The 14137-nt window shown below is 46.5% G+C and overlaps 1 protein-coding gene across 1 annotated transcript in view; it reads left to right on the top strand.

Annotated features, from left to right (window-relative positions):
- NELFB (negative elongation factor complex member B) overlaps positions 1-12808 on the top strand; it is an 18028-nt gene extending 5220 nt beyond the window's left edge. Inside the window, 2 exon segments of the mRNA XM_014451421.2 lie at positions 10827-12747; positions 12750-12808. Coding sequence (XP_014306907.2) covers positions 10827-12747; positions 12750-12808 — 1980 coding nt within the window.
- The last annotated feature ends 1329 nt before the right edge of the window (positions 12809-14137 follow it).

Below are 14137 nucleotides of genomic sequence, written 5' to 3'. Positions count from 1 at the left end.
GCTGGCTCCTAACCCACTCACCTGCCTGCCTGCCTGTTCACCCCTAACTGCCCTCCCCTGCTGGCCTGATCTTGACCCAACTGCTCTCTCCTGTGGGCCTCTTCTTACCCCAAACTGCCTCTGCCTGCCGGATCACCCCTAACTGTCCTCCCCTGCCAGCCTGATCTCTCCCCCCAATGGCCTTACCCTGCTGGCCTGATCTCGCCCCTAACTGCCCTCCCCTGCTGGCCTGATTGCCCCTAACTGCCTCTGCCTGACTCATTGCCCCTAACTGCCCTCCCCTGCCAGCCTGCTCTCCCCCCCAACTGCCCTCCACTGCTGGCCTGATCTCACCCCCAATGGCCCTCCCCTGCTGGCCTGATCACCCCTAACTGCCTCTGCCTCGGCCCCCACCACCATGGCTTTGTCCGGAAGGAAGTCGGACATCCGGAAGGTGGCTGGTCAACCCAGTCTAATTAGCATATTGCCCTTTTATTAGTATAGATAGATTATATAGGATAGGATTGCTTAAATGCGGGGGGGGGGGGGCCTTTTTCAGCAGGAGGAGATGCTCTTGGCAGACAAAAACACATAATCTCTATATCTGGACTGATAGCCAGCCATATGCACTATACTGCCAAACCGGTCATTAAAAAATTGAACCGCTTTCTTACACCTAACACCAAACAGCTATTGCCCTTAAAACCCCTCCTCAGCCCCTACCTTAGGTTCTGCTTTCGTAGTTCACCCAGATTAGGTTCTGATTGGTCAGTTTCTATGCCAATCAGGGTCAAAAGCTCTGCCTCCGAGGCAGCCATAGGCTCCTCGCACTTCACCCAGATTAGGTTCTGATTGGTCGGTTTCTATGCCAGTCAGCGTCTCCAGGCCTATCTCTGAGCCTGATCATATCAAAGAGGTGGGGATGATCAGCAGCCCCCCCCCTCCCAGGCCAGAGAGAAACAGAGGCATGGCTGCTGGCAAAGCCTGGAGAGAAAGAGAGAGGCAGCGGCTGATCAATAGCTGCCACAGAGGCTGCAGATCAGACCCTGCCTCTCTCTCTGCAGGCTTCTCTCCGGGCCTGATCCACAGCCCTTTCAGCAGTCAGTGCTGGGTCGCTGCACCACACCGGTTGCAGTCAGTGCTGGGTCACCATGGCAATCCAGCACTGACTTCCAGTGTTCAGTGGAGCCTTGGTCATTGCAGACATTACGGACCCTGGCTCTTCATATATAGAGATTAGAAAGCTGATGAATATATTTTTCATGAGTTTCCACTGGGGAAATTGGAGTCACCGAGGAACCAAATTCCAGTCCCTTTAAGGTCTCTCAACAGAAAAGCAGCAGAACCCAGACTCACTGCAGCAAGTGGGACCCACGGAGGAGGGGCACTGGAGCCTGCTCATCTCCCTGTGTGGCAGTCATAAGGTCACCAACCCCTCGAGGCTTCTATCCTCTGTCAGCCACACACCACAGCTCTGCCCTGCTTCTCTCACCGAGCTGACCGGTGTTACAGTCTTGGCAGAAATGAAAATGTTATGCTCTGGGAAGGTTGATTGACTTGCATATTAGGTTAATTTGAAATAAATTATAATTAGCAAAAGTGCTTTTAAATCATGGATTCCTTAACTATTATGTATTACATACCTAGCTTTGTTGGTGGTATGTTATGGTTTAGAACACAGGATCTGGAGCCAAATATCAGAATTTTAATCTCACTTACTACCTGGATGACTTTGGTCCAGTTGCATACCTTTTCCATAATATGGGCATCATGATAGTATCTGCCAGATAGTGTCATCTTGAGGACAAATGAGTCAATATAGGTAAAAACACTTCACCTGGTTCAGGGGACATGGTAGGTGCCCAAGAAATAATCATTAAGGACTTGGAACTTTTATCACAACAAAAAGAAAACATGAGCGTGTGTCCCATGTTTCTCTGTCGCCACAACCTTTCACTAGATGGGCACTGGCCAAGCATCCAGCAGACTCACTAACCCCCTCACATCCCTCTTCTCTTTCCCTGATTCCTCTGTGTGTCTTTCTCCATCTCTCCTTCTGTTGCTCCAGCTCTCTCTCTTCTCCTTACCTCCCCTTTTCTTTTTATCTTCTTTTTATCGCCTCTTCCTGTAACCTTATCATCTAAGACAATGAGAGACCCTACGATTGGCTGGGTCTGCTTGTGGGAAATACGTTTGTCTCCCGAAGTATCCAAGAAAAACAACAAGTAAAGGCCTCTGAGTATATTCTCCTTTTTGTTTTTAACTTTATTTTTTATTGTTGACCCTATTACAGATGTCCCCATTTTCCCACCCTTTGCCCGCCTCCACTAAGCCCCGGCCCCCCCTTCCTCTGGCCATCACCACGCTGTTGTCTGTGTCGATGGGTTATGCATATATGATCTTTGGTTAATCCCTTCACCTTCTTTCATCCAGTCCCTCCCTCCCCTCTGACAGCTGTCAGCCTGTTCCATGCATCCATGCCTGTTTCTTTTCTTTTTTTTAAAAAATATATTTTATTGATTTTTTACAGAGAGGAAGGGAGAGGGATAGAGAGTTAGAAACATCGATGAGAGAGAAGCATCGATCAGCTGCCTCCTGCACATCCCCTACTGGGGGTGTGCCCGCAACCAAGGTACATGCCCTTGACCGGAATCGAACCTGGGACCCTTGAGTCCCCAGGCCGACGCTCTATCCAATGAGCCAAACCAGCCAGGCATCCTTGCCTGTTTCTATTTTGTTCGTTAATTTATTCTGTTCATTAGATTCCACATGTAAGTGGAATCATATGGTGAATATACTCTCCTTACTGAACTGACTCTGTCTTTGTCTTTACCCCACTTTTTATATCATCTGTCTACTTGCCTCTGTCTCCACCTCTGTCTGCCTCTCTGAATCTGTCTCTTTCTGAACTTTTTTGTCTCTTGGTGTTCATGTCCTTCTCTATTTCTCTTTGTATCTATTACTATCTCTTGCTGTGTGTGTGTGTGTGTCCTCAGCTGTGGGAGGTAAGCTCCCTCGGCTCTCTGAAGACCTTCTGGTAGAAAAGAAAAGGGAGAAAGACCTCAGATCCTTCGTGCAGATCCTTCCCCCTGCATTGCAATGTGATTGAGAGGACTGTTTTCTCAAACTAGAGTTAACTGTCAGTGCAACCTGCAGTCTTTTCTGGAACTCCAGGGAATCAGGTCCCTCTCGATAGCCCCTGAAGTATCGGGGACTTTAAGCAACGTGTCCCTGAGCAACTGTCTAAGTGGAGCAGAGGTGGTGACTAATCAAGACAACTTACATGAAAGTTAACTGGGCACATATTTAATGATACACTTGATTATGATTGTGCTACATGGTAATTCAACATAACTGGTAAGAGCTCATGTAAATGACTGTAATTAGTATTACTTTTTCACAGCTAAGCCATATTTTATTTTCCCTTTCTACACTGCTAATTCACCAGCATCTGTAATCAGTGTCAATGTTGATAATTTCTTTTTTTAAAATATAATTTATTGATTTTTTACAGAGAGGAAGGGAGAGAGATAGAGAGTTAGAAACATTGATCAGCTGCCTCCTGCACACCTCCCACTGGGGATGTGCCTGCAACCAAGGTACATGCCCTTGACTGGAATCGGACCTGGGACCCTTCAGTCTGCAGGCCGACACTCCATCCACTGAGCCAAACCGGTTAGGGCAATGTTGATAATTTCTTCATGTTACATACTGTTTAGTCATCACACCCCTTGAATGTACACATGGACATACACACGTGCGCACACACACACACACACACACACACAAAGAGAAAGCTTGGACCCATCTCTCCAAAACAAGGATTCCTTTGTCCCTGGCTCCCTGGCTCACTCACCACCTTCTTCAACTCCATCCATCTCTTTCTCCCCCATCCTGGCCCTGTAGTAACTGAGGTTTCTTTAGAGAGAGAGGCTTGACCACTGGCTGATGTTACTAGTATTTGTGAGTTCCCTTCTAATCCTGAAATTCTACTTTAAAAATAAAAATACTAATGGGGGTGTGTGAAAACATATAGATAAGTAGGTTTTAATTCCTTCATAATCATCACCATCATCTTCATCATCATCAAAAACAATAAGTATTGAATTTTAATATATTTTAGATACAATGGTGTGTTCTTTACACACATAATCCTTTAACATTTTGAGGTAGGTGCTAATCTTCATTTTTGAAATAAGAGAACTAAGACATTGAGGTTGAGTGTTGGCCCAAGGTCATGGAGCAAGTAAGTGAGAAGTCAGGATTCAAATTCCGGTGATTTTTACTTTAAAGTCTATAATATGTAACCAACTTGTTCTTCTAGCAAAATATAAATGGTAAGGGGAGATATTTTCTTTCTCTCAATCTTCATTTTTTTCACTGGTAACTTACTTTTTTCATTGGGCAGATATGTTTTATTTTTATAGGAAAAGGAAGGGGTAATGGGCATTGGATACTTGAAAGGGGTTTTGCTGCCAAAAACAGATAAAAGAAAGAAGAGGTACAGAGCACAGCCACTATTCAGATGTATATTAAAACCAAACTTGTTTTTCTTCCCTAAGCGACCGTGATGATCATTTTAAAAGTTCCAAGGATTTCAGAAGAGGAAGTCTGGGCATTCGGGCTGAGTCTGTTTCTGTCTTTAATAACACAGCCTTCCAGCAGTTCTATTTGGGGCTGCTCCGGAAGAAGCTTTCACCACTGCGGCTGGGTTTGCTCTTCACACTCATTAGGCAAAATGTCCTCTGAGTGTTCCTCTTTAAGCAGTGTCCCCTAGAGACAAAGTTGAGCTGTTCACCTGGAAGGAGGAAAAGGAAGGTATCATGGACACAAATGGAGAGAAAGGGTGGGAGCTGCCCTGCTCACTGTGATACTCTCATGGGCCAGGTCTAGGCTACTCCCTTTCAAGAGCTGCTCCTCCCCCTGCTCTAACCTTTGGGCTGGCTTGAGAGCAGCCTCTTTGTTTTTAACCCTGTTCTTTGACCACAGTAAGTGGTTCATAGATAGGCATATGTTCCAACTCAAATCAATAAGCCTTTCCTAGGATTTAGCCAACTGCATGTGAGAAAAGGGTGTCTATGGTTTGATGACTGAAAAGTTTCCATTGTCCACTGTAACTTTGCATCCTCATTTGCACATGACCTCAGCCCTTTATGCTTCCTCCCATTCCTCTTGGTAAATCCAAATTGTCCAAATAATGGCTGCTAATTAGTGAGAATAATTCCTCCTTTTCCCTAGAACCATCTTTGAACAAGTATTCTTGAAACTAGCTGAACTTCATCTGACCCTGCCTGCTGAAGCACTATAAAAAATTCCACCCTCCTTCCCAAGTTAGAACACTCCTCATGCCGACAGTTTTGGAAAAAAAAAACAACTTATGCTAATGGTGCTCTTGTTTTTTTCCACAAAGGATATGAGTAAGAGATACTGAGATGCTAGAGTTGGTAAGTCAAAACTTGTGGAGAAGGCAGCCTGGGAGAATGAAGTTAACAGTAGGAACAGGTGGCGGGAGGGGAGAGAGAGAGAGAGAGAGAGAGAGAGAGAGAGAGAGAGAGAGAGAGATCCAATGGTATTTGTTTTTCTATCTTGTTTCTCTAAGGCCATCACGACATCTGCTATTACCATTTTCTTTGTTATGTAAGTGAACTAGTTAAAATGTAGGATTGAAAAGAGAATCACAGCAGTCCTCAAATTTGGCTGTGCAAACATATAGTGTTTTTTATAATTCAATACCGAATTAAACCCAAATCTGGAGCCTCTATGTCCAGGAAGGAGGGTAAACATCTTGCCCTTATAAGTAGCTCATTCACTAGTCTCTTCTGGGTAAATTCTTAGTTGCCCCTTGCCAACCCTATTTTTGGGGATGAACTAAGTTGCTAGAGAATCAGGGTGCTAAAAGGTGATTTTTAAAAATTGTATCTTTCACCCTGGCCTGTGTGGCTCAGTTGGTTGAGCATCGTCCCATGCACCGAAAGGTAACTGGTTTGATTTCTGGGTCAAGGCTGGGGTTTGAGGCTCAATTCCCAATAGAGAGAGTGTAAGAGGCAGCCGATCACTGTTTCTCTGTCATTGATGTTTCTCTCCTTTCCTAAATAAATAAATAAATAAATAAATAAATAAATAAAAACATTAAAAAAATTGTGACTCATACAAATATAAAATGAATGTGTCAAAGATTTTTTATTTCACTATTTATTGAGGAAACCAGTAAGAAGCAAAAATTGATTCAAAGGAGAATCCAAAGGAAAAACAAATACATAGGTATCAGCAATTCTGAATTGAATTTACTGACCGGTGCAAAACTGGTCTCTTCCGAAGAGTAGAAATTGATGCAACTTCATTAAACAAAATTCATTTGTATTTCTAAAAATGGGAATTAGTTACATCACTATCAGTTTTCCAAGAACAGTGATTTTTCAACCTTTTTCATCTCATGGCACACAAACTACTGAAATTCTGTGGCACACCAAAAAATATATTTTTTTGCTAATCTGACAAAAAATATATGTATCGTTTTGATTCATTCACACCAGACAGCTATTGTTGTGTTGGCTGTTGTCATTTTTTTTTTTTAATTTGACAATCTCAGGGAAAAGAGGTCAGTGTCCCTGACTAAATAGCCAGATGTTGCATGTTTTCAAAATTCTTGCAAACCACCAGTTGAAAATCACTGGTCAAGAACAATGAAAGACACAGACCTCTATAGAATCAGATAATCCTGGAAGGGTCTTTAAAGAATCTGCCAAGAACTTCATCTGTGCAATCTGATCCTCTACACAGGATCTACAGCGTGCCTAAAATAGAAGTGAGATTTGAATAACCAAATTTGAGAAATTTACTGCCACATATGGCAAACTAAAATTATTCTTCTATTTTTATACGGTCTCCCAATCCAATTCATGGGCATTGTGACAACACAATAACCACCTAAATATCTGGTTTTCTCCATTAATTTAATTAGGGCAATTTATCCAGGCTCATTGGGAAACTCATCACAAGCCTTGGCACCCACCTTGAGATTCATGTGCTGTCTCAGAAAATAGGGTTATTATTAATAATAGGTTTATTATTTCAAAATTAGACATAACAGAATATATGACTGGGGATTTGTACCTCAATGAGGAAAGCCTGAAAGTCATGAAGAAAATACTTGAAAACCAGCACCCATCTTCTCAGGCCCCCACCTGCCTCTCAAGCACATGGTACTTATATTTGGATATTTCATCCTGACTTTTTGTATCAGGAAACATGATGCACACTTTTGGTTTGGTAAGGGATCAAGAAATGAACATGCTCATGGTCTGATGGGATTGCTCCTCAGAGCTCACGCTGGATTTCGTTACTCCTTACTGGGAGAAGAATGGCCAAATAACGCAAATGAAACACCTCGTGCAGGTGGAAAATCAGCCCCTCGAATAGGGTGCAGCCCCCTTCACAGTTGGGAGGAGGTGCAGACAGAAACTGAGTCAGTAAATGCAAAGCCAAAGCCAAATGAAGGTCCAATACAGGCCCAGGTGAAGGACCCCAGCTGAAATTCTAGAATGAAGGGTCAGAAGACAGAGGATTCAGACAGGTGTGCACCATTGATTTTGCTTTCCTATTGGTCTAAGGCAGTGGTTGGCAAACGGTGGCTCGAAAGCCACATGCGGCTCTTTGACCCTTGAGTGTGGCTCTTCCACAAAATACCACGTGCAGGTGCACACGTACAGTTCGATTGAAACTTCGTGGCCCATGCGCAGAAGTCGCTTTTCGGAAAGGAGATAGATGAAACAAGTATACAAGACGAGTGTGAATGGGAGAGTTGGAAGGGGTCGACCTCAGTGAACGTACCTCAATCAAATTGAGGACGTTTTTAGCAAAGGCCAGCTTAGGTATTTAGCATTGTTATTACCCTAATTAAGTTAATAACAATGGACCTACCTATATAGTTTAAGTTTAAAAAATTTGGCTCTCAAAAGAAATTTCAATCGTTGTACTGTTGATATTTGGCTCTGTTGACTAATGAGTTTGCCGACCACTGGTCTAAGGGAATTTAGGTAGGGATCCTGTATCAGAAAAAGAGCTATTACCAGAAATAGCTTTTTACATTAGGCCTTATCTGGATAGCATGGCAAGCTTTTGTTTACCAAACTTCCGCTCTTCTCATCTTTCTGTGAATAATTTTCCTATCCTTTCAAGATTCAGACCCTTACTCTTTTCTCCTCTGCTCAGGATGGTATTAAGACCTTACTGCCAGGGAGTGTCATATTTTTATGGGGCTCCTATATACACAAAACTTGTTTTTCTTCTATTAATGTGTCTTTTGTAAACTTGGTCATTAGACCACCTAAAGAACCTAGAAGAAAAAAAGGGGAGAGTTTTCCGTTGCTACATCTACTATAGTCAAACAAATAGAAAAATTTTACAGTCAATTTTAGGCTATTTCACATAGAAGAATAATGAGTCCAAGAAAATCAGATAACCAGGCTGATAAAATAATTCTTTGAATATCAGACAATATCAATATCATAAATGGGAGCCAAATTTGTCACTCCAAAATATGCTTCCTTGGCATAAGGATTATTTTTAAAATAGCAGAAGCAGAAGAAGCTTGGAAAGCCAAGTAAAAGTTCTTACATTTATATGGAAAATCTCCATATGTAAGGCTGTCTTTCTCTCTGTATGAGAAAGAGGCAGATGACCCTAAATCTCTAAAAACGCTTATTAAGCAACTTAAATCTGCATAACAACCTTGTTTACTATGCTTTTCCTGGTAACTGTGCCATGCCAGCATGGCCAAGGGTGAACCTGAGAAGGGGCAGTGAAGGATTGAAGAAAAGACAGACAAGAGAATACAGCTGGGGCTCGGTGGATCTCCCATGCCTGGATGAGGACACAAAAGACCCAGCCTGCAAGCCGATGCTATAGTCTGATTAAAACAAAGGTAGATTAACATGTATACAAATGTTCTTGTTTTGGCAACACTTGCTGCACCTTCCACAGCTCATTAGCTACTTAGGAAGGAATTAGGGAGGGCTACAAAGTCAGGCTTAATTATGTTAGGAGAGCTCTGCCCTCCAGACTGGGACTTGTTTGTGGCCCTGCCACAGGTCAGCCCGAGGCTTGACCCTAGAGCCGCTTCCTACAGGTAACCTCCCATAACTCAACTCCCTGAACCCATAATATTTTCTTTTGTCTTTAGCTGAAGATGTTATTTAATATGGTAGCTGGACCATTTGAGGGAAATACTCAACTTTTCTAGATATCTAGTATACAGGAGATATATAAGTTATTAAACATTCTGTTGGTTTCCCCCTCCCCCCCCCCCCCCCCAGTTAATCTATTATTACTAGAGTGTCTTAGCCAAGAACCTAGAAGAGTAGAGGGGAAATTATTTTTCCTCCCCTGACAATCATTTGCCTAAAGGAATGTGGATGAAAAAAAGGGTTCCATGGAAAGTAACCTCACAGAGTGATCTAATCATAAATTTCTATCTGGGCCGGTCATGGTGGGTAGTCATGCCCAAGGCATATAACTTCTTTAGTAAAGGGTTTATCTTTGCTTTAAACTAGCCCTGTCCAGTGTTTCCATTATCTAGGTCAGTGGTTCTCAACCTTGGCTGCACAGTAGAATCACCTGGGAATCTTTTTAAAATCCTGATTTCTGGGCCTCATTCCGGAGGGCCTACCTTCTCTCCCTTCTTTCCCTTCTCTCTCTCTCTCTCTCTCTCTCTCTCTCTCTTTTTTTTTTTTCATTAACTCAAAAGATTTTATGAGATATGGTCTAATGACAGTATGAAAAAAGTCAAAGTCCATGTCTATTTTAGTAGACAAGGAAACACAGTGATGTATATGCCATACAAACTTCCTAAGACCAGGAGGGCACAGCAGTGTTTACATACAATTTAAGGAGTTTCTTCTCAGAGTCCCAGAGCACTGCGGTCAGGGCAACAATTAATACCTGTCCATAATAATCTGTTTAGTCCTGTAAATGGGAAACATTACATTCAATCATCCAAAATCTCTTCATCCAGGTTGATATCTGTTGTGTCAATATCTTCTAAATCCAAATTATCCAAATCTTCTAGTTCAAGTAAACTCTTTCCTTCTTTGTTGGCTGTGTGGGAGTCTATGATAACTGGAGTAGGAGAAGCAGGTTTCCCATCAAGTTCCTGTTGAGGTGCAGATCTTGAGGGCTAAAAGCTGCCGGAAGCCAATCCACCCTTGCTGCTTGACACTGTCGCTGCAGGAAGAAACATCTGCACAGCTTATGTTTCAAGGGACCTGGCATATATGGCATATGTTTGCTCCCCCTCTTAACCCTATGTGTTTTAAACAGGACCACCTGCCCGAGAAAGATTGTTTCCCCAGGTGAGGATTTTTCCCTGGAGTTAGGGAAGGAATAAAACCCCTTAACTAAGTGCCAGGCGGGTAATTAATCACTTTAACTACAATCACGCTTAAGCTACATAATCTTTACTTAGGATAATCTCCTTCAGTTACTTCCTTGTAGCTTAATAGAACAATAGAGTAACCGTGGAATGGAGATAAGAAACGCCCTAACCTTTGAAATAGAATTGATAGGATTAAAATCAACTGGTATAAATACAGATGTAACAAGACAATAAACACAGAACCTGGCTGGAGATCCTGGCTAGAGAACCCAACTATGCTGATCAACTGAACGCTGTCTCCGTGTCATTCCTTCTTCACCGGCTCTGTCCACACCTTTGGGAACCGTTGGACCCCAATAGAAAGCCTTTTGACTCTTCCATTACATTTCTTTCTTCATTTGGCGTGACAAGTGGGTATTGCTTAGCTGGCAACAGGTCAGCATGTGTTTCCTTCACCCATTCTTCCACAACAAAGGCTTCTTTTAATCCAGGAAAAAGGTTCTCATACTCTGTTGGATCAGCAAGGGATTCCGCGCCACTGCCGTTTCCGGGGCAGAAGGGGGTGGTTTGGGGCCAGGGACCTGCCCAGCTGGAGGGCGCCGGGGAGAGGAGCTCAGGCGGCCCTAGCGAACAGGCTGCTGGGGGGCCTGCGGCGGCGCCTGAAGAGCGTGGTGGGGATGGGGCGTCCAGCCGGCCTGGGACCGGGGCCTCCGCCCTGTTCGCGGGGCTGCAGGACCTGAGCGTGGCCAATGGCGAGGACCTGAAGGAGATGCTCACCAACTGCACGGAACCGCTCAAGGCCATCGAGCAGTTCCAGACAGAGAACGGCGTGCTGCTGCCCTCCCTGCAGACGGCCCTGCCCTTCTTGGACCTGCACGGGACGCCGCGCCTGGAGTTCCACCAGTCCGTGTTCGAAGAGCTGCGGGAGAAGCTGCTGGAGCGAGTGTCGGCCATCGCCGCGGAAGGGAAGGCGGAGGAGAGGTACAAGAAGCTGGAAGACCTGCTGGAGAAGAGCTTTTCGCTGGTGAAGATGCCGTCGCTGCAGCCGGTGGTGATGTGCGTCATGAAACACCTGCCCAGGGTCCCTGAGAAGAAGCTGAAGCTGGTCATGGCCGACAAGGAGCTGTACCGGGCCTGCGCCATGGAGGTGAAGAGGCAGATCTGGCAGGACAACCAGGCGCTCTTTGGCGACGAGGTGGCCCCGCTGCTGAAGCAGTACATCCTGGAGAAGGAGTGCGCGCTCTTCAGCACGGAGCTCTCCGTCCTGCACAACTTCTTCAGTCCTTCCCCCCGGACGCGGCGCCAGGGCGAGGTGGTGCAGAAGCTGACGCAGATGGTGGGGAAGAGCGTGAAGCTGTACAACATGGTGCTGCAGTTCCTGCGGACCCTCTTCCTGCGCACGCGGAATGCGCACTACTGCACGCTGCGCGCCGAGCTGCTCATGTCCCTGCACGACCTGGACGTGGGCGACATCTGCTCGGTGGACCCATGCCACAAGTTCGCCTGGTGCCTGGACGCCTGCATCCGGGAGCGCTTCGTGGACAGCAAGCGGGCGCGGGAGCTGCAGGGGTTTCTCGACGGAGTGAAGAAGGGTCAGGAGCAAGTCCTGGGGGACCTGTCCATGATCCTGTGTGACCCCTTCGCCATCAACACGCTGTCCCTGAGCACCCTCCGGCACCTGCAGGAGCTGGTCAGCCAGGAGACGCTGCCCAGGGACAGCCCTGATCTGCTGCTGCTGCTCAGGCTCCTGGCGCTGGGCCAGGGGGCCTGGGACATGATCGACAGCCAGGTCTTCAAGGAGCCCAGGATGGAGGTGGAGCTCATCACCAAGTTCCTGCCGACGCTCATGTCCTTCATGGTGGACGACTTCGCCTTCAACGTGGACCAGAAGCTCCCGGTGGAGGAGCGGGCCCCGGCCGCCTACCCGAGCGCTCTTCCCGAGAGCTTCACCAGGTTCCTGCAGGAGCAGCGCATGGCCTGCGAGGTGGGGCTCTACTACGTGCTGCACATCACCAAGCAGAGGAACAAGAACGCGCTCCTCCGCCTGCTGCCCGGGCTCGTGGAGACCTTCAGCGACCTGGCCTTCGGTGACATCTTCCTGCACCTGCTCACGGGGAACCTGGCACTGCTGGCCGAGGAGTTTGCCCTGGAGGACTTCTGCAGCAGCCTCTTCGACGGCTTCCTGCTCACCGCCTCCCCAAGGAAGGAGAACGTGCAGCTGCACGTGCTGCGGCTCCTCCTCCACCTGCACCACCGCATGGCGCCCACCAGGTTGCAGGCCCTGCAGAAGGTGCTGGAACCCAGCGGCCAGAGTGGCGAAGCGGTGAAGGAGCTCTACTCCCAGCTCAGCGAGAAGCTGGAGCAGCTGGACCACAGCAAGTCCAGACCGGCACCGGCCACCAAGCCCCGGCCCTGGAGGTGCCCCTCTCTGCGTTGCCCACCCCAGCCGGCCTCTGACACGTCCCCGACGCTGGAGAGTGGACGGCCCCTGGGAGGACACCGCCTGGTCGGCCAGAAAGCCTGGCCCTGGGATCGTCGGGACCCGTGTCTTCCTGGAGGCAGAGCGGGTGCTCATGGGGTGGGTGGTGGGCTGAGCTGATTCCCAGGGTGGTCCCCTGGGCAGGTGCCACCTCCCACGCCTCAGCCCACCCTGACCTGTCAGTCGTGTGCGTGGGCATGGACCATTCCGGGCTGTGAGCTCTGCCTCACGCGGGTGTGCACTGTGGGGCCTGCAGACGCAGTGGGGAGAGCCCCCTGCTCGCCAGGGGGCTGGGCGGCTGGCGTGGGGCACAGGTTAGCAGCGTTGCTGGTCAGCCTGGCCCTCTGAGGACTCCTGCGTGTTTAACAGCGGACAGTCCACTGTACTGGGACCCCAGGCAGAGGGTCCCCCTGCCCAGACTGAGGAAAGCCCAGGCCCCACCTGATGCCTCAGTTTACCCTGGGAGAGGTGTGCTCCGTACTCAGGTGCACTCAGCAGGTGAGGGTCAGCGTCATCCGCCGCGACTAATGTGTAAATAAAAGCGTTTTGGTAAAAAAAAAAAAAAAAAAAAGGTTGTGGGGCCCAGTGCTATCCTGTGCTTATCTCTGTCATGGTTCTAATCTAGTCATATTGGATGGAAATAATCACTCTGATCCTCTTTTCTAATTAGATTGTGGACTCTTCAAGGACAGGAAGGTCTTATTCATTTTTTTAAAATATATTTTTTATTGATTTCATAGAGGAAGGGAGAGGGAGAGAGAGAGAGAGAGAGAAACATCAGTGATGAGAATCATTGATTGGCCGCCTCCTACATGCCTTCTACTGGGGATCGAGCCTGCAACCCAGGCATGTGCCCTTGACTGGAATTGAACTCAGGACCCTTTATTCTGCAAGCCAGTGGTCGGCAAACTCATTAGTCAACAGAGCCAAATATCAACAGTACAACGACTGAAATTTCTTTTGAGAGCCAAATTTTTTAAACTTAAACTATATAGGTAGGTCCACTGAGGTACGTTTGCTGAGGTCAACCCCTTCCAACTCTCCCATCCACACTCGTCTTGTATACTTGTTTTGTCTATCTACTTTTGTTCATCTTCTCTATATGTCCAAACCATCTCAACATACCTTTCTCAATCCTCAACACTACATCTTCTTTCACTCCACAACGTTCCCTAAAAGTAACTTAATAAACTTTACTTAAACTAAGTTTACCTTAGTTAAACTATAGGTATGTTGAATAAAACTTGATATCATACTTAATAATGATATTATTTATTGATAAAATTAAATTCCTTACAATTTACCTT

The sequence above is a fragment of the Myotis lucifugus genome, unplaced genomic scaffold (genome assembly GCF_000147115.1).
Source record: "Myotis lucifugus unplaced genomic scaffold, Myoluc2.0 scaffold_9, whole genome shotgun sequence".
In the NCBI taxonomy this organism is placed as follows: Eukaryota; Metazoa; Chordata; class Mammalia; order Chiroptera; family Vespertilionidae; genus Myotis; species Myotis lucifugus.
The sequence above is the reverse complement of the archived record's forward strand: the minus strand, read 5'-3'. Positions and strand labels throughout refer to the sequence as shown.